This window comes from Netta rufina (genome assembly GCF_964035555.1).
Source record: "Netta rufina genome assembly, chromosome: 3".
Taxonomy (NCBI): Eukaryota; Metazoa; Chordata; class Aves; order Anseriformes; family Anatidae; genus Netta; species Netta rufina.
This window is the reverse complement of record NC_140125.1, coordinates 57,776,601-57,803,819: the sequence shown is the minus strand read 5'-3', so window position 1 is coordinate 57,803,819 and position 27,219 is coordinate 57,776,601. Positions and strand designations below refer to the sequence as shown.

General features: G+C 39.0%; 1 protein-coding gene across 1 annotated transcript in view; it reads left to right on the top strand.

The window, feature by feature from the left end:
• The window catches only part of PHACTR2 (phosphatase and actin regulator 2), an 80,683-nt gene that overhangs the window by 29,577 nt on the left and 23,887 nt on the right, over positions 1–27,219 (top strand). The window contains exons 3-5 of the mRNA XM_084283548.1: positions 8,936–9,016; positions 11,756–11,914; positions 25,787–26,336. Of these exons, the coding sequence (XP_084139674.1) occupies positions 8,936–9,016; positions 11,756–11,914; positions 25,787–26,336 (790 nt within the window). The remainder of the gene's footprint in view (positions 1–8,935; positions 9,017–11,755; positions 11,915–25,786; positions 26,337–27,219) is intronic.

Below are 27,219 nucleotides of genomic sequence, written 5' to 3'. Positions count from 1 at the left end.
TTGCTTCCACTGCCTCCTGAGCAGTGGCACCAGTTCTGTGATGAGTAGATTGCAAACCTGATCCAGCAGAAAGCTAATACAGTGACCCATAACAAGAAGTAGTAGTTTTTAATTTTCTGCAAAGGTTACCACTTGCACTTGTGGTCTTGCTTTGTGATTACTGTCAATAGAGCATACTGAAGCAGAGAGAAAACACAGAGACGCTCTTTGGAAGACTTAAAATTCAGACAACTGATTATTTTTATTTCAGCTGCGGTTATGCATCACTGTCTTTCAGGTTTGGAAGCTAAAAAATTAATGTAGATTTCCTTGTCTATTCTTCCAAGGTTAGAGTTTTATTTTTGTTATAAATCTTTTATTCGAAATGGGGAGCACCGGTGTGCAAACAGAAATCCATAAAAGTTAGGAGAATTTGCACTACGAATCAGCAGAAGACTAATAGAGTCAGTGGTGAAAGATCAATGCAGTCCATAGATCATGTAACCAGGAGCTCTTTTGGTCAATTGAATATGTGACTGTATATAATTATGTATTGAAAAGTGGAAGTTAATTATCGGCACAAATGAAGTATCTCTGTAAATGTTGTAGGGCATGAGAAAAGTTCAGTGCAGGAGGAGGTAAGAGTTAACTAATTAAAGTCCCCACTCTAAGTTCAGTCACAGGACTTTATATTTAATAGTTCTTTTTGAAAAAAAAAATAATCTGCTAGCACAACTGATTTACTAGAGTGACTAATGTATCTTGTGTTGAATATCTTTATATATACTTATAAATTATCCTTACAAAAAATCATTTTTTATATCATCATTTAGATAACATCCGGCTAGATAACCATGTAGTGTGTACCCAACCTTTATACTGTAAAGGCTGCTCTTATGTTTAATAACATAAAGTAATGTAAAACTCAGCTAGTAAAACACAAAACCATTCTAATAATCTAAATTATACAAACTACAAATTCAATGCATGTTTTGGTGAATAGAACATTTTATATGCAGGCTTGGGAACTTATTATATTTTTTCATTATTCAGTAGATTGTTTTTATTTTCTCTAAAGAGTCCATATGCTCTATTTTTAATAAGGATTTAATGATCTATCCCACTATGCTGTAACACTTCACTCATTTGAGTGGGATTGTACTAATGTAGTGATACAGGGAATAGATTTCAGGTTTTGAAAGCTTTTGTATTCTTTTGTACATTCAGTATATCATCAGCTTGTATTTGTAAGGTTACATGCGTTTTGCCAACCATCACAGTATTTAGTGCTTTTTTTTCTGTAAAAGTGAAATGCTGGGAGTTATGTAATATCTGAATGTCTCAACTTTCACCTAAGACATAGAAAGTCTGGTTTCCTAAGCTGGGGAGATGAAAAGAAAGTAAACCTGGATGACAAGAATTGTAAGTTTTAAAAATAAATGAAGGTTCCCAAATCAATTTCCCTCTACTTGTCATGTTGGAGTTTTACCCCTTGTGGCTCTCCAAGATGTAAGCTTTGGCTAGATGAAAGTGGTACCTAATTGACTATACTGACTAATCTCTGCAGAGTGAAGATTCTGAGCACATCTTCAAGGCAAATTTAGTTCATAGTCTTGTTTAGATGTTATTGTCGTTTACTCTCTTGTCTACCATCAGAACTATTTCTTCCAAGCCTGGCTGTACTGGTCTTATGCTAGTAGCCTGTTTTGAGCTAGATACATCTTTCATTCATCCTGATTGCCTACTAATAATACTGGTAGTGCTGGCAGGAGTGCACCAGCATAAGTCATTTGTGTTGACTTCCAGTGTATTCCTGCAGTTCCTCCTCTGTTTGGCCAGAAACACAGATGACCTCCTCACATAATTCCTTACAGAGAAATGATAGGGGTAAATTCTGCTGTTTCTGCAGCACTAGGGGACTGTGTCCTCAGAAATCCCAGAAACAGACAGAGTGCCAGCCCCAGCTGCATCACGAATGAGCTATAGCTACTCAGTGCAAATTGGGTTAGCCTGCACTGAAAGCATATCTTGACGTGCCTGGGGGCTATTTTGCTGTCAGGAAACCCCAGAGCTGTAGGGAGATACTCATTTGTTTTTAAGCTCTATGTAAGGAAGGTATGGAACCACTTATGTTTGTATACGTCTTTCCTGTGAGGCTGGAATTTGAAATGAAAACCAATTTGGATTACGCTCATCCTGCTTCAGATGGTTGTTTCAGGGAAAAAAAAAAAAAAAATGTTATCCTTTTATTTCTTGAGGAAACAGACCCAGGGCCAACAGAGATTAAAAAGATGCATTTACTTGGCAAGTCGCCCCGTGTTGCTGGTTAATTGACACAGCAGAAGAAACTTGCTTATCTAATATGAGAACGGGGAAAACATCCGTACAAAATAAAATTCCTACAGGAAATCCTCTTCCTCAGACAACGCAGACAGAGATATATTTACATTGCAGAATAGGTTGTTTGTATATGAGTATCTCACATGCAGGAGGCTAATCTCTTGTTCTGAAACCATGGTAGACAGTATGATGATTGTTGCTTATACTGCTTATTCTCTTAACAGGGCCGAAACTTAGTAAGTATGGATGCAGGTGAAGAAAGCATTTCTTCTAAGACAGAATATGGGATATTGGAAAGAATTTCTATTGCTGTAACTGGATTTTCAGTCAGCTTTTGGAAAGGTTCTTGTTACAGTTTTGACAGGGCTGGACCATGCAGCGTGTTGACAAAATCTCATCTGCCTGTATTATGCTAGCAACTGAAAGATATTCATAAACAGCAAATACCACGAACAATAAAAAACATGGAGAACTAGATGTGATGTGGAAGTATTTGGGCCAATGTAGGAGTGATGGTTGGATTTTTTTCCTTCAGCAACATATTTTCCATGCTGCATCTCAGAAAATCTGTTCTCAAGGCACTGGTTGTATACTTTCTGCCCATAGGGATTTCAAAATTAAGTAAAATCAAACAAGAGATGGCATTATCTCAAAGGGCTTCTTCCCGTTCCCTGTCTCAATATGTTACTCTGAAGGCAAGCAAGGCAGCAGTTTATGTCTTGGCATGAAGTAGATGCCACTTCAAAGCCCTGGTGTGGTGGTATGTGCAGACAGGGAGCAGGAGGCAATTTTAGCTCTTACTGGATCAGAGAAAAATTAAAAATCAGAATTCTCTCTTGCTTCTCTTGGACGGGCAAAACTAATGACTGGAGAATATCCAGAATCTCACATTGCTCTTTAAATAAGAGGATAGTTTTTTAAACTGCTTGAGGTTTGTAACTGCTGAATACTTCTCTTTTAAGGAGGCAGTTAGGAAGTGATGGAAACTGCCTTTTGAGGTAGACTGTTATTTTTATTGGGTTTACTATTATTTATATTGGGCTAAAAATACACATTTGTGGGATCCCTTGGATGAGTAAAATTTATCAAGTAAAATTTGTCAAGTAAATGAGGGCTGCAGTTCAAGGCAACGTACAGTGTGATAAATTGACATGTTTTCTGGTAGTTACACCTGAAGTCAGTGGAAACTTCCCTCTTGATTGCAACAGGAGAAAGATTTTGACTTGAGATTTTTTAAATCTACTGGAGGATGATGTCTGAGAGCTAAGCCTGCCTCACCTCCAACTTCCTCAGCAGGCAAGGGATGGTAACCAATTACACTTACAGTCAGGACTTGTTTGTGTAATTGATCTCACTATGCACACGTACACAGGTGGAGAAATGGTTATTCCCATTTCATTATTGCCTAGTGTTATAGACAATATATTACTGTTAATGTTGGAAAGTGTGCATATATGTAATATTTCTATATACACATTTATATACTTATAGATATCACAGATGCCTATAAGATTTATATATTTTTTTATATATATTTATACACACACACATATTATTATTATAGAATCATAGAATGGTTTGGGTTGGAAGGGACCTTAAAGACCATCCAGTTCCAACCCCCCTGCCATGGGCAGGGACACCTCCCGCTAGACCAGGTTGCTCAAGCCTCATCCAACCCAGCATCCAACAATGAATGGACACACAGTGAAGGGGCATCCACAGCTTCTCTGGGCAGCCTGTGCCAGGGCCTCACCACAGTCTGAGTAAAGAATTTCTTCTAAATATCTAATCTAAAGCTACACTTTTTTTAGTTTAAAACCACTACTTCTTGTCCTATCACTATACTCCCTGACAAAGAGTCCCTCCCCGTGTTTCTTGTAGGCCCATTTTAGGTACTAGAAGGCCACAGTGAGGTTTCCCTGAAGCCTTCTCTTCTCCAGGCTGAACAACCCCACCTCCCTCAGCCTCTCTTCATAGGAAGGGTACTAAAGCCTCTGGATCATCTTTGTGGCCATCCTCTGGACTCGTTCTAATACATCTATGTCCTTCTTGTGCTGGGAGCCCCAGAGTTGAATGCACTATCCTAGGTGGGGTCTCACAAGAGCTTATACACCTGTGACAGAAAAGATTTGTGTTAATAAGATCAGTGGGTTACTCAGCTTAAGGATGTCCACTTCGTGGTGGTACAGCTAACAATATTTGTCATATATTTCTTCAAGGATAGTACTAGCCTTCTGCTCCTAAGTGGGGAATAGGTAATAACCTGTAAGATCAGAGATTGCAGGAATGAAGATCAGAAAGAAAGAGACAAAGGTGTGCTTATGGGAGAAGCACAGGAAAAGTGTACGGCAAGTTCTGATAGAAGAAGGAAAGAAGAGAGTTAGGTCTGGAAACTAAAGAGGATTAGCTCTTCAAGTGAAGGAGAAAGTCCCTGATGAAGTTGTTACAGAGGTGATGAGAGGAGGGAGCATGCCAAGAGGGACAGTGGTGTAAGCACCAAACTACAGTCCTCCTCCTGTACTGAATTCAGGAGACTTAAGTGTTTCAAAGGTGACAAATAGTGATGCCTATCCCAGGTGGTTCAGAAAGATGATAACTTTTTCTACAGTTGTCTATGGCATTAGCTCAGCAGGAGATCACCTATGCTTATGACTTTCTTTCTGTTGACTTTATAAATAACAATTCAACTAGAATTCCTATGGCTTCTATTGTTGGGTGGTTGTTGTTGTTGTTTGTTTATTGTGTTTGTTGTTGTTGGTTGAATTATCACAATTTTAAGTGGGAAATTATACCTGAAAATTTACCTTGAATTATACGCTTTTTAAATGTCAACAATGTTTGATAATATGACTCAATTATGCTATGGCCAAAAGTTGCCCAATTTGCATCTCACGTGGGCATCAAGGAGAAGAATTTGCTTTCTTTGATTCAGTTTGGTAAAACTAATAGTTTTCTGTTCAAATTAATGTTTAGGTTGCTCCTCAGATTAGGTCACGGCCACAGTCAAAAGGTAAGGTAAAGTTAAAAATTTAGTCAAAGAAACTATTCACTGAACACAGTGCAGTCTGTATACTAAATGAGGCAGGGGTGGCAAAGGTAAAACATAACGAGCAAATAAAAGCGGCACCATCTGCACACTTGTCAGCCCTCATTGAAACATTTTTTAACTTCTGAATGCTTGACTTTGTAAAAAAGAATATTATTTTAGGAGAGTTTACTGAAACATAACAGTAGCCTAATGTGATCTGCACAACTAAATAGTTTGAGACCCTTAAAGCTCAGTGCAGTTGGGCTAGATAATCAAAATAGTTATTTATGAAATGTTATATAGTCCAAAGACTGTAATAAGCATTAAATAATGAGTCCACCTGTCTAAACAGCAACCAGTGCAGGTTCATAAATAGACAGTCTACTCATTCCTCTTACACAAGAGTACATATTTTTGATCAATTTTATTTAAATTTAAATTCTGCCTGTTTGTAGGAATTAAAATATATTCATAACGAAAGCTAGTGAATTTTAAATAAATTATCTTTTTAAGCTGAATTAACTGAGCTTTATCAGTTTAAATAAAAACAACACTTGTGGCTAGCATTTTAGATGATTAAGGATTGGGGCTTAAGCTGCTTATCTGTTCATAAATTTTCTAATCTGTAAAATGGAGATAGTTATATCTAAGGGATGTCACAAGACCTTTATAATGTTAATAAAATGCTTTGAGATCTTCCAGTGGAAGTGTAAGGAGTTAATGTCTTTTAATTCCATGTGACATTTTCCATGACTCTTCATTGTTTAGTTTGGTACAATTATTAATTCAGTGTTGTAGAAAAGAAAAACAAAAACAAACACATCATCCTGAAAACTAGAGAGAGACATTGATGAGGGGATCAGATCCAATGTTATTGAATTTGAGGGAAAGGACGTAATTGTTTTCAACCAGTATTGGATTAAATCTCACAATAAGAAATACTTGAGAGAGCATCTGATTTCATTGTCCCCAGTAAAACAGATGCAAAAAGGAAGCAGAGATGAAAAAAGGTAGGAAGTAAATTATACTTGCAAAGTTGAAATAATAATAAGGGAGTATTTACACTGCCAGTGACAAAACAGGTATAAAGTACATGCACAAAGAGTTCATCCTTGGGGTCTATATCAAAGGAAATTGCACTCTGCTGATAAATACACATACTTTCTGGAATGATTATAGCTCTCAATCAGTGCCTGCCTGCAGTCTTCAGGCTTTATTGTCCCCATTGTCTTTTCCGGAAGTCTTTGTGAGAGCTGACCTACATGAAAAGCTCCTTGCTAGAATAGGGCACATTCCCATGTTTTGTTTGCTGTGCCAATAACTTGTGCGGCACACAGTTGCAGGATATATACCTTTAAAAGTTATGGGGAAAAAATGGAAGAACTACTGTTTAATTTAGGAATCGAACCCAGGGCACTCTCAACTGATCTGCATTTGGGCTGCCATCCTCTCCCCCATTCCTAGCTATGCCTTTCTGCTGTGACTTTTGCACCAACAGTAGTTTTTGTGAGCAGTACAGTCCAAGCAGATGCTTATCAGGGTTAGGATCAATTTCCAGCATAAAGGAAGCCAAATTAAGTTGGCAGCACCGTGCTCCTACCTCTCTAGTGCCCTGCCTTATGGCCACACTCCTGTTCAACCAATCGTGCCGGGAGCCAGTTGAGGGAGTTAGACTGGCAGAAAGTCACTCCTGGTGTGTTGGTTTAATGGGCAGCTTGTTGTGGTGGCTAACTGTGGGCTCAGGTCCCACTAACAGCACTGGGGAGGACACGGAAGTGGGCAGATGAGGAGGAGAGCTGGAACAAGACTGGCATAGGTTGGCTTGTGCAGCTGTGCAATGATGCTCATGGGCTCCATTTTATCTGAACACAGCAAAAGTTAGACCTTTCAGAGAGAGACTTCACAATGTATATACAAATACAGAACTGAAACCAACTTACATGTGCTTGAGCCAATATTGTTTTCATTCATGAGCTCTTGATTTTAAAGGAGTGGGTAGCTTAAACCAGGATGGTCATAATGGTTACTACCACCAATTCTTCCTCCAGAAGCTGGTGCTTTTTTGGCAGGCAAATGTATCCCGCATGGAGCAGTTGCTGAATCCCCACATTTTGCAGTGTGAGAAATAAAACTAGTGCTGTAAATTTGAGAAGTGGAGAATCTGCTTCGTGTTCTGCTCAACCACCCCCTTCCCTGGCAGAGAAGGGGAGTCTCTGCTGGAGAGCTGCAATTCCTTCAGGTGTCTGAGCTCAGCCAGATTGGTTGCAAGCCAGCAGCCACACCTACCTGCTGCTGGGAGAGGTGTTTGTCAGCTGTTATACACACAGGGTAAATTTCTCACCCACGTTTCGGCACTTCTGAGGACTCTTGTGTGTCCTCACAGTAGCACTCACTTTGCCGTATGACTGCTTCCTTCGAACTAGGCCAGCTCAAGTGAGATGGACAGTACCTCTTGCAGCATTTAATCTACATACAGCAATTAGACTTGCACTAGAGAGTAATTGGATTACCAGAGTGTTTGAATTAGTTGATGAGATAAATCACCCTATCCCACATCATTAATAGGATGAAGTCCAGCACTGCTGAAGTTTTGCTGTGTGATCTCAGCTTGTGCTCCAAACATTACTTGGGTTTCGATGCCCATATGTAAACAGAATCAGGATGGGTGATTAACTTTTACTAACAAAGCAATAAAAAGGAGATTTTACAACAGTGATGTTCACATTTTCTGGACCACGCACCATGGTTCTATAAATCATTGCAGTGGCTTCCCAGATTGTTGACCAAAATCGTATTGGTTTGGGGGTGGGGTGGAGTGGGGGATTACTCTATTTTGCCATTTGTAAATGCTCTTCCCTATAAAACTATTTAACATTTTCTCATGGGAAATAAACATAATAATTAAAATGTTTGATGTCGCAGTCTTTTTTTGTGTATGTTGTATGCATTTTTTTTAAACCTAAAAACAGGATGCTGCATTTTTTTCCATGACAGCCGACCAGCCTGGATGAGAATGTTATTCCATTTTTGAACAGAACTTTCTAACTTCTGTTTAAGATTTTTTGTTTTGTTTTGTGTGTTGTTTTTTTTTTTGTTTTGTTTTGTTTTTCATTTAAAACATCTTGTATGGTCGTAAAGGCTACTCTGTGAGCATCTTTGTGACTTGACTGAGGATATTGCTTGTTCTGAGCACTCTCTCCCAACTCAAAACATCTACAAAAACAGATGATTGTATCTTTGGTTGACCTAATCACCCTAGTTAGTGAGAAAGAGGTGCCTTTAAATATTAAATGTCTAAACTAGGATGAATCGAGTTTCACTCTGGAAGCACCTTTTCCTATTAACTGTAAAGGAAGCCTCATGGAGTCTGGCTCAGCTGTAGACATTGGATCAGGTGATTCCCACCTTCCGTGGCTGAAGTTGTGTGAGTATGTTTCCAGAGGGTGTCCATGAAAACCCAGGCCACTTCTCCTGCAGAGTCAGAGGAAACAATATTTCTCAGGGTTTCTTAGAAGTCTTTTTCTACATTTTTCACAAGCATCAACAAGTATGAGAATAAACCTATTCTTAACTGTGCTTTTTCTTTAGTGTTGGAAAGGAAGATTTCGACAAGACAAAGCAGAGAGGAGCTGATAAGAAGGGGAGTGCTGAAGGAAATGCCCGAGCAAGGTGATAACACATTACCTAGAAATTAGCTCCTAAATGCTAAAAATGGATGGTAAAACCCCTATTGCATTGTTTCTGTGTAGTATAAATAGGTATAAGGAGAAGCTGAAAAGTGTAAAAGGTAATTTGAGCCAGCTGAATAATTAAAGTTGGAGTCAAGAGATACACGTTCTATAACTGCTCCTGCCGGGATGCACTGTCTGAGTTCTGGCCATATCCTCGAGAATTTTGATGCTCCCTGTAAACAGAGATATTTCACATATCAAAAATACCAGTGCTGGGATCATGTAAATCCCATCACTATCGCACAGACCGTATTCACAAATGGCACAAACAGAAGTCTGTGAGGAAGACACTACTAGTTTCAAAATAATTTGAGGTTAATAACAGGTAACCAGGGTTTGTGCTTGGAAAAGCATGAGTAAACTATGGTCAATACCTGTGTGCTAGGTCTGATTATGTTTCTGAAATGCTCCTAGTGGTATTCTTTCTAATATTCTTGAGCTTCTATAAATCTAGATGTAATTAAAATACAATTGATTGAAATAATTATCAGTAGCTTAAAATTGAAGCATTCATCATTTTACCAAGAATTCCATGAACTCCATTTTTTCCAAAAACAGGTTTCACCTAGAAATTATATTACTCTGTCTCAGCTGAAGAATCGTGCACACTGATATTTGGAAGTAAAGGGTTTGTTTGTTGACACGTGATGTCACTTGTATTTACAGTGTTTGTCTAATTACTAGACCATGACGTCCAGCACAGCTGGCTTCTTAACTTGTCTCTGCCACTGTCTTTGACTCAAAACAAGAAATGTGAGCTCTCCATACCTCTATTTGTCCATCTGTGAATGTGTATATTTTTTGCTACATGCTTTCTGGGCAGCTATGTGACTCTGCTCACTGATGGTTGCAAATTGCATTTAGAGTGTTGGGACACTTAATGAAATGTGTTACTTGGTCATTAGTGTCCTCGACCTGCTATTCCACTCTTAAAAGGGGATGGCACTTTGTATCCCTTACAGAGACTGTACAGTTCTCTTGGCTCAGAACAAAGTGAGAGAAGGATGTAATGGTGAACAAATTTCACCCCTTCCACCCCTCTTAAGAAGGCCATCAGTCCAGTCTGTGCTGCCTTCATCACATTGTGCATCATGTGTGATGAAAATGATAATCTTTAAGGAGCAGTTTGAAGGAATATAGGTTTGGTTTGAAGGAATCTCTAAAAACAGAGATATAGGACAGATTATAGGTTGAATCTCTAAAAACAGATATAGGACAGGTAGCAGTTGGGCAATGAAGCGAGTTGGAAGGAATAACTACAGAGATGCAATCTAGATGAAGAAATGACATGCAGTATTGAAAAGTAAGAGGTAAGAAATGTGAAGAAGTGACAGTTTCACAAGGGATGAAGAAGGAGGAGGTGGAAAACGGCAGGGGCATAGATGAGATGTTTGCAGAATGTCAAAAAAGTGGAAGTGTTACAAATGGAGGCAGAAAGGTCTGAGTGGATTTATGAACATCTGGGAGGAAAAAGCTGACGCTGAATGTTGCTGTCAGGTAAGAAGGAAGCCATGTGCAAATAGCAGCTATAGTGAATGAGACAAGGTTAAGAAGGCAGAACTTAGTTTTTACACGCTGTTTGTATACATAAAGTTAGCGTATAGGTGAAAATGAAACCATCAGCTTAACCCCCTGAGCAGCCTAAGGGGGTAAGAGAAAATCTACGTAATTGTATTGAAACAAGGGAACTGCCAAAATCCAAGTCTGACAGCATACAGCAGTGAAGAAGAGGAGAAGAAGAACCATGCATGATTAATGAAGAAACAACAGAAGAAATGCCAGGTAAAGTTGCATAATTTTTGAATGGATGGCAAGAGCGCCTTATAGGAGGAAAGCAATCATCTGTGTGAACTGCAGGTGAGGTGCGAGCAACATAAAGATAACAAATCTGAGAAACAAACAGAGAAGAAAATCAGCAACATTTTTAAAATGCATGGAATAGTGAACAGCAATCAGGGAATAGAGAAAGTTATGAGCCAGCAAGAGTATGTAGCATTTTTCAGGAATACAGATACAAATAAGGACAAGAATTTATATTTTTTTTTCATGAGGAAAAAGAAAACAGCTGGGGTAGTCCAGGTAAGTGAGTAAAATATCATCAGAGCTGGGAAAGAATTGGGCTTGCAAAATTTAATAGCAGTATGTGATATGATACAGGAGGACCTTACCTTGGTTCTTAAGATTGGATATTTACTTATTAATAATAAAGTCACATTCATTAGCTGGGTACACACATTCTGAGAATTCCTGCCTGATTTACCTACTGGGATGCACCATAGTAGTCCTACAACTCTACCCAATAACTGTCCAGATTTGGGACCTATGGAAACACAGTGCAGCTACACTGTGTTACACGCACACGTTTCTTAGCTGTGTAAACCATGATGTGGGGAGGAAGAGTATGGGATGCTGATGTGTAGTGAGTTCATACCCCAAGATGGAATCATGATGACAGACCTGGAAAGTAGGCCTGCTTCAGAAGAGGTACCCACCCAAAGTGGCTGACAGCCTACAGAGGTCCTTAGTTTTCAGAGCATATTTATAGCCTGTTTTACATTTCAGTAAATCTTTCTGCTTTGCTTCCATGGAAACTTGAAAGTAGAGAGATGTTGTGTGTTGTCAATGGGTGCTAAGCAAGTAGTTAATTTAGACAATGGCTTTTTAATTTTCATTTCAGATGGTGATGTAACAGTAAATTTTGAAACTTCAAATGGACACACCGTAGCCATTGGTGAAGAAACCATACAAGAAGAAAACATAGTAAAAGCCAGTGGAGATAATGGTACTTCATCAGAGAAAGCTTCTGCATTGGAAGGAAAAAAAGAAGATCAAAAAGGTAAATGAACACATTTATCGCAAACTGTTTTTCACCTGCTTAAAATATTAACATGTTATTCCATTAACACTAACATGCTGTGAGTTCTGTTCTGCAACAAGGATGCCAGCAGAACCTGCCGAGAAGATAGACATGTGAAACATCAGTATTTCATCGCTGGTAGGCATGCTTTTTACTGTGGATATAGTAAGGTAATAAAGAGAAGCATGGTCTGAGCATGACAATACACACAGATGTTTGATTTCTTAATTCCCTGTGAGCATTTCCTTGAAGCTGAGGGCAAGCTCTGGTTTCAGGTTTTCCTTTTGTGAAAGAAGACACTAAGTGCATATGCATCACCTTGCAATATCATTGCAGATGTGGCTTGTGGCGTAAATGTTCAAATGTGTTTAAGCTACTTAAAAACTATGTGTCATTTTGAAAATAACTTCAGCAGCTCATTCTGAGTGGTTTTGATTACATCCTAAACACTTGTATTCCAAGTTCTTCAGAAATATTCAAGGAAATATCTTGCTACTGCAAAATGAACCTAGGTCATTTATAGAAAATATACTTTATGACCCTAGGATTTTTTTATAAATAAAACTCACATAATACTGATAATATTTATTAGGCACTAAATCCCAAGGTCCATATTAATTTTGTATTCAGATTCACCTTGGTAAAGGAGCTTGACTGAATAAAAAAAAGGTAAACACTAAGGTGGAATCACACGGGTTTTGACTGCTTATAAACTTCTTTCTCTAGCATCTTGAATACTGGACCACTTCTTCTAACCCCCCCCCAAAAAAAAGCATTCGTAAATGCTGTTCCATTTATTGGGTTTTTCTACAGGAAAGAGCAAGGATACAAAAGACCAAGAACTTCATGGCTGGCTGTTAGACTGAGCAGTCTTTCCAATATTTTCTAGTAACCTCTACCTAGTGATGAATGAGCCTCTGGAGGTTGAGAGGGCCAGTTCAGCTAACAACAATTTGAATTCTTCTCTGAACTATGTAAATCACTTAACTATGTAAAAAGTGGCTGGATATCCAAGGAGAACTGCCTTTCTTATGAGATTTCTAGTACTTCCTGTCTCCCAACAAGCCAGAAATACATGATTAGCTTTTTTCATGACATTTAAATACATCTATCTTTTGATGCCAACTAGAACCAGATGTGTATTGGGTCAGGAAAAAAGAGTTGCAAAAGCCATGGAAAAGTCCTTTAAAATGGTTCAGGTTAACTTTGGGGTTAGATCAGATCACTTATTATTTTATGCATCCCTAAATACAGCCTTCTGGAACTGTCAGGTTTTGGAAGTTTTCCTAAGGTGCTTTTTTTTTTTTTTTTTTTTTTTTTTGGAAATACACATTTCTAAAATCCCATTTCTGAAATCCCATCTAGCTGACTCTGCAGAATGTAGAACTCTAATGAAAAGGGAAAAGTTCAGTATCTGTTTCAAACACATTATTACACTCTGCACACCCTATATATTGCACTAACCTTAAAGAAATTTGAAATGATTGCCGTACAGGAGTCGGCTCAGTGCCAAAGAATATATAACTATCGCTCCAGTCCCTTCATACTACATTAAGCAAGAAGGTGAGCCAGTCTCTTAACTCAGTGCAAGAGTAAGGACCACAGAGTAATCTCACCTAGCAGATTAATCCTCAGTGCTTTTTATAGCAGGTGCCATATGCATGCATTGCACATACAGCCACTGACAGAGTGAGAAATGAACTGCTAATGGGTTTATATTTATTTGATTATATATTAATATTTACCTGCCACCTCACAGAGCATCAAAACCAGAGCTGCAGCAGGACTGCAGGAATACCTAGGGTGGTATATTCTGCTCAGACCATAAAGCATGCTCCTGTTTCACATCACAGTCCTCTGTCAGAAGAACTGAGATAGGTGGAATGAATACTATCCAGGCTGCCACAAAAAATGGGTTCTTGTTCATCTTTACAGAGGCTGATGTTAGGCTTTTTAGAGTCATGAACTCTTGTGTGTAAATCTTAAAGGAAGTTATATACACTTTGCATGTTTATAAGACCTGAAGACAGGATTAATTCCTGCTGTTTAGTAGCTCGCTATGCTGCAGTTCAAACTCCTGCCAAATCAAAATGTTCCTAAAAATGTGTCCTAGCCCCTGAAAGCTATGAGGTTATTTTAAAACTCTTCTATGAAATTGTGGTGGTCTTTATTTGCTCTCCAGTTCAAGTGGGTCTTGACAATGAACTTCCAATATAAATATGATAACTGCTGACACTGAAAGTTCAAAAAGGGTGACATGCATGGTGATCAAGTGATGAGAGCTGGCACAATGCTTGAAAGAACTGGGAATATGTTAGGGGTTAAATTAAGTTACAGAAAAAAAGCTGTTTCAGCATGAGCCACGGAAACGCAGTGTCAACAGGGCAAATGATAGGCCCAGCCATACAGCCCAGAAACAAATTAAGCACAAGGGTATAAAGAAAAAGCTTGAAAACTGCTCACTGTGCTGCCAGACAGCTCTACAAACCTTGCCCCCCTCTGCTGCTTGTCAGCTTACAGGTGCCTTTCATATTTGGGGGAAAAATCCCTTTGGAAATTTCTTAGTGTAACTATTACTGTTTGTAGTAATGATATGTCAGTCATCCGAGTGGGATGTTTAAAAGGAAATTTCTCCTTTATGGCAGGATAATAAGAAGCTGGTGACAGTTTTACAAAAACAGGTAATTGAGTGATAAAACTTTGCAGAGGAGAAACCAGAGCCTGGATCTTTTTTTCTAGATCATTTGTTCACATTACACATGTACCAGCTCAAATTCTGATTTTTATCCTTTTTTCTGCTTTGACTAAAAGTGCCTACCATCTTTTGTCTTTTGCAGAAAACACAAAGTTAAACTGTAGCCATTCTCTGTGAGCACCCTGGAAGGGGTGCAGAGCAGCAAGTGGACAGGCAGTGTGCCAAAGTACCTGCTGGCTGTCTGGCCAGCAGTCTGGACCATGCTGTCGTTCCAGGGCTCCTGACCTATGGCACTTGTCTTATAGTAGACCTTACAGACCCCAGCGCTCCAGGTTCACAGCGGGGTATGAGCATCGCATATGGGATCCAAGGAGGCTTTCTGCCTCCTGTCCCCTACAATAGTGGTAGAGAAGAGCAAAAGCAACATCAGTAGAATAGATGTCAAAACTGTAGCTGTTGTAGGTACAGGGACATAGTATGATGATACAGCATGCTTGCTGCACATTTTAAAACCCCCTGTTACTGTGTCAGAACTCCTTCTTATCCTCCCAGGATGTCTCTGGCATTCAGAAATACCAGAGAACACTGAGTTTGTATCTGAGTTCTGTTTGTATTATTTTAAAATTTATTTTTTTAAATCATGGGAAGCTAAGTATCTTTCCATGATTCTGGTAGATAATTTCACATTTCATTTTTACCCTGGGGTTGAAGAAGTGAAAGGTTTGGTAACCATTTGTAAGATATGGCCTGGAAAAAAGTAAGCAGAAGTTTCATTTTGCATACCATCAGTCAGGTCTGTGTGATAAAACTCTGATAAATAACTGCACTGCAGGAAGCCAGAGCTCTTTTGTGGGTGCTGTGGGTGTTGTGGGAGACATGAAGCATAAGCTTCTGAAATGTTCCTATACCGTTTATAGCAGACCTGAGATCCTCTTAGGTTTTCTCACGTGTTTCAGTGAAGGAAACAATTTGTCGTCCTGTTTCCAAATGAATTCATAGGATCCATGTGTATAATGCTTTTCCCCCACCTGATAACTGACCTTGAGAGCTGGCAAACGTTCAGGTCAGAGTATGTTGGGTTCAGAGGTCCTTTTCCGTACGCTTTATCAGCTGTCGCTTAATTCTGCCTTAAAATTTAATCTTTTGTTTTTCTGATGGATAAACAGAAAAGGAAAAAGGGAATCATAAGCTCTGGTCTTTTGAGTATGCATACTCGCTGACCAACACTCCAGTTTGTGTACAAGGGATTGTTCTTCAAACTCAAATTTTCTAGGTTCCTTTTCTCAGAGGTCTTTGCTTTATTTCGTCTTCCAGGGTCTTATACAGAAGTCTTTCAACAGACCAATTTTGCAAACCACTCCCTGTGAGAGACAAGGCAGACTGTTCTCCCTCTTCTGTGTCTTGTTGGCTTCCTACAACCCCAAGCTTTGTATAACATCTATGAGCACAATACATAAAAGTTGTGGGTTTTTTTTTGCCTGGCTCGCGAGAATCTTCTTGTAGGTCTCAGTCCATCTGAGTTATTTGCTGGCTAAAAACAGTTCTTCTAAGAATAGTATATCTTCTATTCATCACCTGAACTATGTAAATGAGGCTGAATCCAAGTCTTCTTAAAAGGAAAGCTACTCTAGGTAACGCTCTGTTTGGTCAGAGACTGTTCGCCAAGTCAGCCAGGCTATCCCATGCCAGTAGACTGACGTGAGAGGTGCAGGCTTTCACCCACATATGTTTAGTGGCAGAGGAAAGCTCCTAATTTATAAAGCTGCCATTTTTATAATTTTTTTTTTCATTTATAGAAAAGATATCCTAACATGGCTTCAGGAATAGGAGGAAGACAGGATTTTAGAAGAGTAACCATTGAATTGCTAGAAAATATCTATACAAAAAGCATAAGGGAACATAGAAACCAGTATGCCTATTCACTTTACAAGTCTTCTGTAGAATAAGAAAATAATAAAATCTGCAGCTAACAGTGAAGATGTTTCAGATATTCTGTCTTGACTTAACAGTTTACTTTTTACAATGCAGTTGGGCAGTTAGCAGTGTAAAATGATAGTCAGTGGGTTTGGGCTGTTGTTTTTTTTTGTGTGTTTCCTTTTTTATCTTGGAACCAATGTGAAATATTTGAACATGGTTACTTTAGGTCAGATGTTACACCTGGCCCTTTCTTCCTTCTCCTTCTGATTTCTACTCTGTCTCTGTTAGAAGGCCTCATGCACAGGGTGCTGCTGACATTGTACAGTAAGCAAGATCTGGAAGCCTGCATATGTACAGATCCGCTCATCTGTCTTCAGGAAGGATGAATTCAAAACTCGAATTAATGCAGATAGGGCTGCTAGGAGTGTCATGAGACAGCTGTTCTTGTTCAACCTAGCAAAACAGAGCCTTAGTCTGAGTGCATTCAATGAATGTGACAAGTTGGTATACAGCCAGGAGAGAGCATGGCTGAAGGACAATGCTGGCACAAGTAGAAAGGAATAAACAGTGGCTTGAAATATGTTTAGACTGGAAATTAAGGGAAACTTTCTAACAATTAAAATGGGTGTTTTCTCAAACAATTTTAGTAGCAATAGCATGGACAAAAAATGGAGCTGGTTAAATCTGAAGTTTATGAAAGCATCTGAATGAGTTGACCACCTGCGTCAGCACAGTCAGTGAGTCCAAAAATGAGACAAAAGACACCTTGTGTTGTCTGTCGTCCCACGTTTCTGAATGACAACTTCCTGGGTTTTGATTAATCATAACACAGGTCTCTGCATAGACTGGAAAGGAAACTCTCAGTTCTCAAAACATACTGAGTTTCTCTTTACAGGGATTTATTCTGCGAAAGGCAACAAATCATACATTATTTCCTACTTCGATTTTATGTAGTGTTATTCCACTGAGTTATGCTCATCTTCCAGGAGAAGGGTGCTTTGCAGTCAATATAGATTATATGCTTACACTGCAGCAGTATTGGTTCTCTGTGAGCTATCTTCATATCACTGCTCTATCTGTAAGAACAAAAGCATCAGTACTGTATGACAAAATCCTGGGGTAAAACAGCTTGGACCTTCAATTCCTTAGAAATTCACAAAAGTAAAGAAAACATACATGTATTATACAAACCGGTTGTGTATGTTTTCTGAGACTACGTTAAAGACTGACACAGTTCTTCAAAACCACCATTTGGTCCACAGTTTACAAACGGTGTCACGTTTAGCTTCCAATATAAGCCATTTGATTTTCCAGTGAATATGGCATGTTGGAATCTCTGAAAATCTTTGAGACTTGAAGGGTTTCTACAAGAGCTGCTGTACACTGAGTATTTTGTAATCCTGGCCATTGTTTAGGTGTTTATATGAGAAAACAGCATTCTTAAAAGCCTGGTCTCAATCACAGTTTCTGGGAACAAAAAAATCTGATCTCAAAGTGAGCTTTCTTGAAAATCTGGTCTTTGGAAAATTTGTTCCAAGTATAAACACATTATTGATCCAAATGCTTAATGAGATATTAACATTTGCTTTACTTTCCTATTAAAAATAATTTATGGGGACATTGCTTTTACAGCAGATGTCTTGATGAAGGCAGAAGTGAATAAAAGATACTCCTATCTGATGGTCATTTGGAGACCTTTTGTTAAAAGTCCAGTTTGTGATGAACAGATCTGTAAATTAAGAAAAGAAACAGCAATAAAAATGCATCACAGCTGGTACTGAGATACCTTGAGGATGGGCTTGAACAAATAGATGAACTGAGCTGATTCAGCCAGCTCCTTGATTTGACAGTCACAACTGAGATGAGAAAGAACAGGCTTGAAGACCAAGGACCCATATTCAAGCAGTCATGCTAGGGAGGTACAATTACAACATAATTTTATCTTGAGCCATTTACAGACATCAGACCATTCCTGTTGCTGTTCAAGAGCATGCCAGTGTTTTATTATTAGCTGTTTGTACTACTGCAGTACTCACACATAGACCAGAAATTTATTTTATGGTGGCTTACATAAATACAGAAAAACACAGAAATGTTCCAGTGGACTTGCAGTAAAAGATAGTGGTGTCCTCTCTTTTTTTCAGTGACACACTGAAAAACAAGAGGACACTACACCAGGAAAACAAGCACAATGCCAGCAGCTTAAAAATTGATAGCTTTGGCATCATAATAGAGTGTAATGTAGGAGACGACAGTTGATAGGTATATTTGTGAATGTTGACAAGGAGAGCCTTCCAAACCTGAGAGCAGCAGAGGAAAATCAATGAAATATTGTCTACTTCAACACACGGCTTATTGGCAGCAAAAGCTAGTGTAATGGCCTAGTCAGGTGGGAACTGGGAATCAGTGTCTCAAGAGTAAGTGAGAAACAGCAGTTTGGGCAGGATCAGACTGACGCTGAGGGCCTTTGGGCTTGTACCTGATGAGATAAAAAGTGAAGCTAACAAAGTTAGTAAAGACAAAGATAATATGGCAATACGACATGGTAAAAGCAATGGGAAGAGCAATTCTCTTCACCATGGCTTTCCTTGTGAATACAAGATGACTCACTAGTCAAGGCCAAGAAAAGGGCATATATGTAATCAAGGTGCAGTCAAGATTCAAAGGGAGCTGTAACTATCTGAGCAAATAGGGTTCTACTGTGCAAAAAGAGTCTGCCAGACTTTGTTATGATGTACATAACAGTATGGAAAGAACTGTCCTAGATAAAGAGATGATATCCCAGTGATGGTGAGGTATTTCAGTTAAAATCAATATTATATAAATTACCAGTTTTAATTACAACTTAAGTCTGCAAGCAGAGACTTTGATTTGAATGAACTGTTCTAATTTTGTTTTTCATTTATACATTTTAGTTATTTTTCTACAGAACTGAAAATTGTTGGTTTGGTGTCATTAAGATATTCTTACTTGCAACTAAGTAAAGATTTAGCCTTGTATTTTGTACTTTTTTTGCTAATACATAAGATAAATTCTGTGACACATTATTTAATCACTTATATAGTTGAATGTTAATCGACCAAGATTCTAAATAATTGCACTGCATTTCCTTAGAATATGGTGAGTGGAGTATTTCTTTTTAATAGGTTATTATTCTCTCCTAAAGATTTTTTTGTATGAATATGACTGGAAGCAGAACACAGTGGCAATGTATAAATACACAAATTTACAGTTGTTTCTTGGTAGTAAATAAAGTTTTAACATGCTGGACCCATAAGGAAAAGGTATATCAAGGAATGGTTTACACTTAAAATTATTTCTGATCATCATGCCCTTCAAAATTTTACCTTCTCTTGCTATGTTACTATAATGGAACGAAAATTTTAAAATGTCCTGCTTTTTCAGAATTAAATCAGGTTTTCAACTTTGAATGAAGTTAAGTAGAGTTTCACAAGGAGATGCTGTTTGCTATAAAAGAGGAAAGCAAAATGTAACAAACATGTTTTTTTCTTCTTCCAAAGTCTTTCTCTGGTCCAGAAGAAAGAGGTAGGAAAACAAAGAGGTCATACAAGGATCTGTACTCGAAAGAATCTACTTGCTAACTGTAAAACAATGGTTCTTGTACAACATTAGCAAAAACATATTAGTCTATCATGTGATTATTTGGGCTGGAAATAAAGGAGGAAGATGCTGGACTGTTAATTTCTTTGGTTGTTAAAGAGACACATGTGCATGTTGCTCTTAATATCTGCAGGTGATGCATTAGGTTCATATTAACAATCCTTAAACTAGAGTTTGAAAAGGCTTTGTTTCTCAGATAAAGAATGTCGTCATTGTCCAACACAATTTTTATTTTTCATTTACTAATCTTAAAATGAAAAGATGCTGCTTATCTCTTGGGAATCTTTAACAGAAGAAGGAAAAGGGTGAGGAATGGACAGAAGATCCAGGAATGGCCACTTAATGTGTGTAAGAGTAAGGCTTTTGTAGGAACATACTTCAAGAAGTGAATTGGTTTCCTCTTTAGTGATTAAAAAAAAAAAAAAAAGAGAGAGAGAGAGATTGTTGGAAGTAATTTTGATATGTGCTTGGCTTCTTTGTTCCCTGACCATTGTAATTTATACTAACATGCATGTAAAGCCCATATGATTTTGATTTTATGCTCTTGGTTTTATAACATCCTTTTTCCAAAAGGCTTGGAAAGGCTATCTTGAGCCCAAATGGGCACAGAGTTGGTGTGACGGAATAAATAAAGATTCCCATCTGACTACCAGCTACAGTCTAACAACTGTAGAGATTATATTGCAAAATGTTGTGCTGACTCTAAATGGCTCATCTACATTAGTGCTAGGAATGCAGTTCCAAAGTGAATTTCCAGATCATCCCTGCTTACCATTCTTTGGTTTGCAGAGCACACAAACCAGCTTCCCTTTGAATGAAACTAAAACCAAAGCTGCATTCAGGAACTGGTGGTGCTCCCACCGCATCTGGGCATGTGGTTTACAGAACCAGGCTGAAGCTAGTCCAACATAAAATCTCATGAAGTACACACTTGGGGTTATAGGGTCCTCAGTGTTACCAGTTTTCACCCTGCAGAGCCATTCCTACTGGACTACACGATGTAGATAAAGTCGGGATTTTCATGGGCTAAGTACTGATGATTCTTAAAACTGCAGTCTGGTGACAGTACTCGGAGTACGCAGGAGAGAAGAGCATTCCCATGGCAAATGACATCCTATTTAATTTAGCTTCATCTCTTTCTGAAGAGTAGAAATACCCTGGGGAAGATACCCAAAATAAATTTGCTGTTTCTCTGAGCAAGCACTCTGCAGCTTAGGAGAATGGGTTCCTGCAGGGGATAGTTTCAGCTGCATAGCCATATTTGAACCTGTGGCTGAGGGAATGGCCCTGTTCACATTCAGATTCACATGAATCTGGGTTTTATAGCCTGTTGATCTCAAGAGGACTGGAAAGAATCTAAGGGAATTTGTGAGAGGAGTAAATGGTACATGTATTTCCCATGCTTTGTTTGCAGGCAGCAGTCTAGTTGGGGATGTTGAGAGTTAAGGAGGGTTCTTGGAGATCTAGAATAGGCGAGAATGAGAGAAGAGCCAGGCAAAAGTCTTCAATGAGAGGGACTTGAGTGGAGACAGATGGCGATTTTTTTTTTTCTGAAGTAATACTTCAGAAGATGAAGAAGTCTGTACTGATTCCCAAGAGCTCAAGCAGCAAAAAGTAGTCATTGTCAAGCTTGCTATTAAATGTATGTGGCATATGTTTGTGTCAGTTGGCTTCTATTCACTTTCTTATCCATAGAGAGCACTACTGATCACTGCCCAGAAATACCGGCATCCCATGCTCCACCACTACCCAAGTCTAAGCCTAAATCTAAAAAAGCTCCGCTACCACCAAAAAATGCCATTGCTGCTTCAACCACCACCAGCCATAAGAGTAACGAAGCATCTCATGCTAAAAAAAAGGGAAAGGCTCCTGCTAAGCAGCCTCCTCTCCCACCTCCAAAGCCAACAAGTCACAGTGCAAATCGGGAAGCTGGTGAGTACTGCACAGGCCGTGCCTGCTGCAGTGGGTGCATGTGCATGGGGGTGCTTGACTTTGTCTGGTGAGAACTTTTGCTTTTGTAAATAGTGGTGCTACTAAAGAGCATGCCTCTGATGTTTTTAGCTAGCTTCCCACTGAGCTCTGGTTCTGCTGTCTGCAAACACCCCAGACATCAGATGAATCACTTCGCTGTCTAACAAATGTATGCACAAAACCAAGCACAACGGAGACTATATCGAATTCCCAGGTGACATGTAAGTGTTGGTAATAAAACAACACAGAGAACTGCCAAAGAATCAGCAGGGGAAAAGGCGACTTCTGAAAACAAATACATCTGAGTTGCCCCAAAGTAAAACTTTTTTGGTTTTGCTGTAACTTTCTGCTGGAAGTAACAACTATTTCAATTAACATGAAAAGATGAGAAGATTTCAAAGAGGTAAAGGATAAAACCAGGAAGAGATCTTTAAAGATTGTTGAGTAGTGGTTGTTTTAACTGAGAAAAATAAATAAATAAATAAATAAATAAATAAATAAATAAATAATAAGAATTATAAATCCTTAGAAATAGTCAGACTTGCTGAGCTTGTTGATAGCTTCTTGTGATTCTAAATATGCACTGAGAATGGAAAATGTCAGTCATCAGGCACATAATAGATGTTTTTATTACTGCACTTTTTAACCAAAATTCTGCAACGATGCTAGATTATAGGTAGCTGTTCTAAGGTACTGATCTGGAGTTTGAGTGGTTGAAATTTAGACAATAACCAAAATGAAAACACTCAAATATAATTTGAGTGCAAGAAGTATTATGACAAATGGACTGTATATATATGTGCACTGGCCAACTTATACAAACCTTGTATTTTCGATCCTCTTTGAGTCTTTCAAAGCCCTTCAGTCACTCCAGTTTTCTCTCCAAGTATACTTCTTCATAACTTGTACATTTTGGCAAGTTTTGTATTTGAAGCACACAGAAGAGGATTGTTTGAAAACATTGCAAGACTGCTAAAGTTACAATAATAACTTTGCCATAAAATATCCATTAACTTGGTATTAACTGTCCCTACTACATCAATAGACCACAAGAATAAACATTTTGAAAACCCAGAACTTGCTCCTTGTATTTCACTTGCAGCTGGAAAACTCAGTTCCTCCCAGGTGAAGGAACCTAATAACAGCAGACCTTTAAGAAACAGAACAACCCATCAGATAGAGAAATGCTCAGGCAAGTGGTTGGTAACAAGCTCTCAGGTACCTCAGTTCTTAAATTAAAACACATTCGATTTCCAGATCTGTCTTTTAGTAGCCTTGCTGAAATTTCATGCAGTACTTGAGACCATACAGCTATAAAATATATCAATGTACCTCTTGTATAAAATAGTACATTTTCTACTAGTAATTTCTTTCAGCATTAGGTACATTGTTTTCATTTTAAATAGGGGCAATGATTCATAAGGAGAACGTATCGGGAACAGTATTTAATACACAAGGTTTATCAGATCCCCATGAAAGTGAACAAGTGGTGCAGCCAGTGATCTAGTCCCATGAAGGAGAATAGGATTTGAGAAACTGAGGTTACTCAGAAGGTTTCCAAACTGAAACAGTATAGCTGGGAGAAAGGGGACATGAACGTAAGCATGTACTTGTGCCAAAAGGCAAATAATGGTCGTGAAATTTCTGTGTTTAATCAAAATTCAAATTTTCTACTGAAAAAGAGGCTTGACAGGAAGTTGTCAGGCAGCCCAGCTTAAAGCAACAATAGCAATAGCACTTCTGACCTGAGTGAAAGTGTGTGGGGGTGAATTTCTCTGGGAGAATTCTTTCAAGTTTTTGTATCTGATTGCAAGTCCAGGAGGGTTCTGAGAATAATGTAAGGTTTCATTCAATGGAAACATCTTTTGACGTTTTCCCAGTGATAATTATAGTGCAGCTGTATATTTGTATTGTGCTGGAGTTCTTAAGTTTAAGCACATAACTGGTTTTGTTGGCTGGGGCCTGTGTTTAAGTGCTTTGCTGGATCAGAACCAGAGCCCTTTGTTAGTACCATCTACTTACTCACTGAGGTTTCTGCTAAATAATATACAGGTTGGAGCCACCATTTATTTCCATTGCAACTAGGAACTGCCGCCTGTACCATTTCTTTGTTTCCTTTTGATTTGCTGGTAAGTGAAGTCAGTCGGTGTGGCTGGTGACTGCAGTATCAGTAGATCCCACGCCGTGCCCCGTACAGTTACCTCACGGCACAAAGAGGGACACTGATATGCCTGAAGCCATGAGTTCCTGCAAATTTTTCCAGATGTACTGAAAGCCACACGGCTCTATAAATGTTTATAAACCATAACATTCTGCTGCAGGAGAGAACAGTGTAATGTGTCTTTTGAATTATTTTCCATCTTCTTTTAGACTAAGAGCAGTCACACTGTGAAAGCTATTTTTGTATCGTGAGCTTATTATGGCCTGTATCTGTATTTTGATTCTATCCTAATCTGCTGGGGTTTTGTTTTTATTTAAATGCTTATAAGTAAAGTAGGCCTTTCAGCAGATTTTTATTACAGCTTTCTGTTTTATTCGGTAAGCTTAGCTTCAAGGCTGCCGTGTAGCTTTATAATGCTTTCATTTGCGCTCTTGAGGTTAATGCGTTTTTACTGCAGCAGAAGTGTTTGAGTTGGATGCATTTTGATGAAGAGGACTGAATTTTAAGGTGGTTGTCAGTTTTATTGCTTTTTAAATGCAAGTCAGAATTCTGAAGCTCCCAGTCCAAGTGATGTGTGCATCAACACAGCCATCAGAAACGTGGCTGGGATGCACATGGGGCATACCTTGCTAGCTGAGCTCTCTTGCAAACCTGGGCACTGACTAGAGCCAAGGTGCAACCATATATGCTTCAGTATAGTATCACAACAGCAGACAGAAACATTACCAGCCAGTTTGTGCAACTAGTGTCAAAATCTTGTGTTACCACATTTTCAAGGCTACTTGAGTTGGTCACTGTCAAGACAAAGAGCTCCAGTATATACAGAAGGCCTGCAGTGCCTCTTTCCTTCTGGACATCATTTGTGCAGAATGAGATCATTGGTTTCCAACTCTGTTTTATGGACATACCAATCTGGACTCAAAATTACGTCTCATTTTACTGTCCCTCTGCTGCTTGACATTAACTAAGAGCATGCCACTTGCAAGAACATTGTGAAATGTAATTAACTGATGCTCTCAATGGTCCTGATGTTCATTGAAAGGTGTGAGGAAAATCATATTGTTCTCCTACTGCTCAGACCATAAAAATCACATAATAGAAAAGGTCAGACAATTTTCTTGGTCCAGTAGCATTTTTTTATTTATTTTTTAACTAGGGCAAGAAACGTTTTGGAAAAAAAGTAGTGGATGATGTCCAGGCAACTTCTAATGGGCCAACACAGAATGCTAGGATCAAAATCTCACCTATTTCTAAGGTTGATCCCCTTCACTGATCTTCGACAAGTATTCATCATTTCAGTCTTCCCATCTCTAAAGCTGAATTGTGAATTCCAACCTTTACTCATCTCAAGCATATATATGAAGAGTTATAGAAGTATCAAGTGTAGTTTTTTCATTTTTATCTGCATACAAAGCAATTCATGCAGAAAGGTGCAAAAAATGCATAGTTGCGAGACTGTAAAATGCTTTTTCTTTTCTTATTTTAGCTAGTTCTAGTTCCTCACATGCTAAAAAAGCACCAGTCTCCAAGTCTTCTTCATCGCCATCTCCTTCGTCCACATCATCTCATTCCAAAGCCTCCAAGGAGACTTCCAGCAAATCGGGCACATCAGGGACTCCCAGGGGCAAGAAGAAAGCTGGCAAGCAGTCAGCCCCACGAACAGCACCAGATGGGGCAGCTTCTTCCCCCTCAGGTGCCACAGCCAACAGGTTGGAAGTGAAGGCAGAAAAATCTGAGCCTGAGCAGCCTTCCATAGTAATTTCTGAAACAGAGGACGTAGACCAACGGAGCAAGCTGGTTGTCCCCCCTCCTCCCACCACAGCTCCTCCTCCACCTCCACCTCCTTTTCCTGCTGCAGCTGGTCAGCCCGCTGTCTCCTCAGATGCCCAAGATGCACCAGAGGGCTCGGTAGCCAGGCCATCCATCCCTGGATCAGACATGAAACCTCTTCTCCAGGCTGAGCAAGGCACAAATGACAACCTGAGCAGTACAGCCCAAGACGGTGGTCCAGATGCTAGTGGAGAAGACTCAAAAAGGTGAGATGGTCATTGGTAAGTCATTGCTGTCATGGGTAAGTGGTGAAACCTGCAGGAACCCACGTTTCTAGTGTTACCTTTGCATAAAGGATGCTGTAGGCATGCTGACTGGTAATGTGTGTCCATTTCTTAGGGGCATCCCAGCACAATTTGGCCCTTGTGAACATCTTGGAGCCATTCACCCATAATATTTAATGATTCCCCATGATGGCATTTCTCATCATGTGCCACCTGTATTGCTGCCTGGCTGAATACTGACCACTGCAGTCAACAGCTCAGCTAGCCACAGATAACACTTTTATTTCTCTCTCATAAAGGCAAGCAAGAAAGGATGCTTAATTAAAAGTTTGTTATTTAAAAATATATATATATATATCTTTTTTGGGGGGAATATCATTTAAAATCTCATTGATAAAGCTCTCGATTCAGTAGCTAAATTCACTTGCAGACTTAATGACAGTTTTAAGCATTGGTTAGTAAATGTTTGGTCTGTTACTGCCTAATAGCTTTTCTAAGTATCAGATATTATAAAATCTAGTCAAGAACAAAGTCATAATTATATTTTTTACGCAAAATAGTTGGCAGCAAAAAAGCAACTAGCTTATTAATCTGTCTTTTCCCTGCCACAAGATCCAGTGTCTTTCATAACAACCCAAGAGGTTTTGGTCTAGATGCCAGTGACCGAGAGAGTTTCCTTGAAATAGAGGGAGCCTTGCTGGTACATCTGTGCCAATGTTGCATTCCTGTGCTGCTTCTCCCTTTTCTCTACCCTTCGTTTACACAAAGGATTTTCCCAAGGCAGAGGGCCCTCTGCTGCCGATTTCCATATTCATCAGTGATAGAAATGAATGTTTTGCACCCAACAGCAATAAAACTATATTTG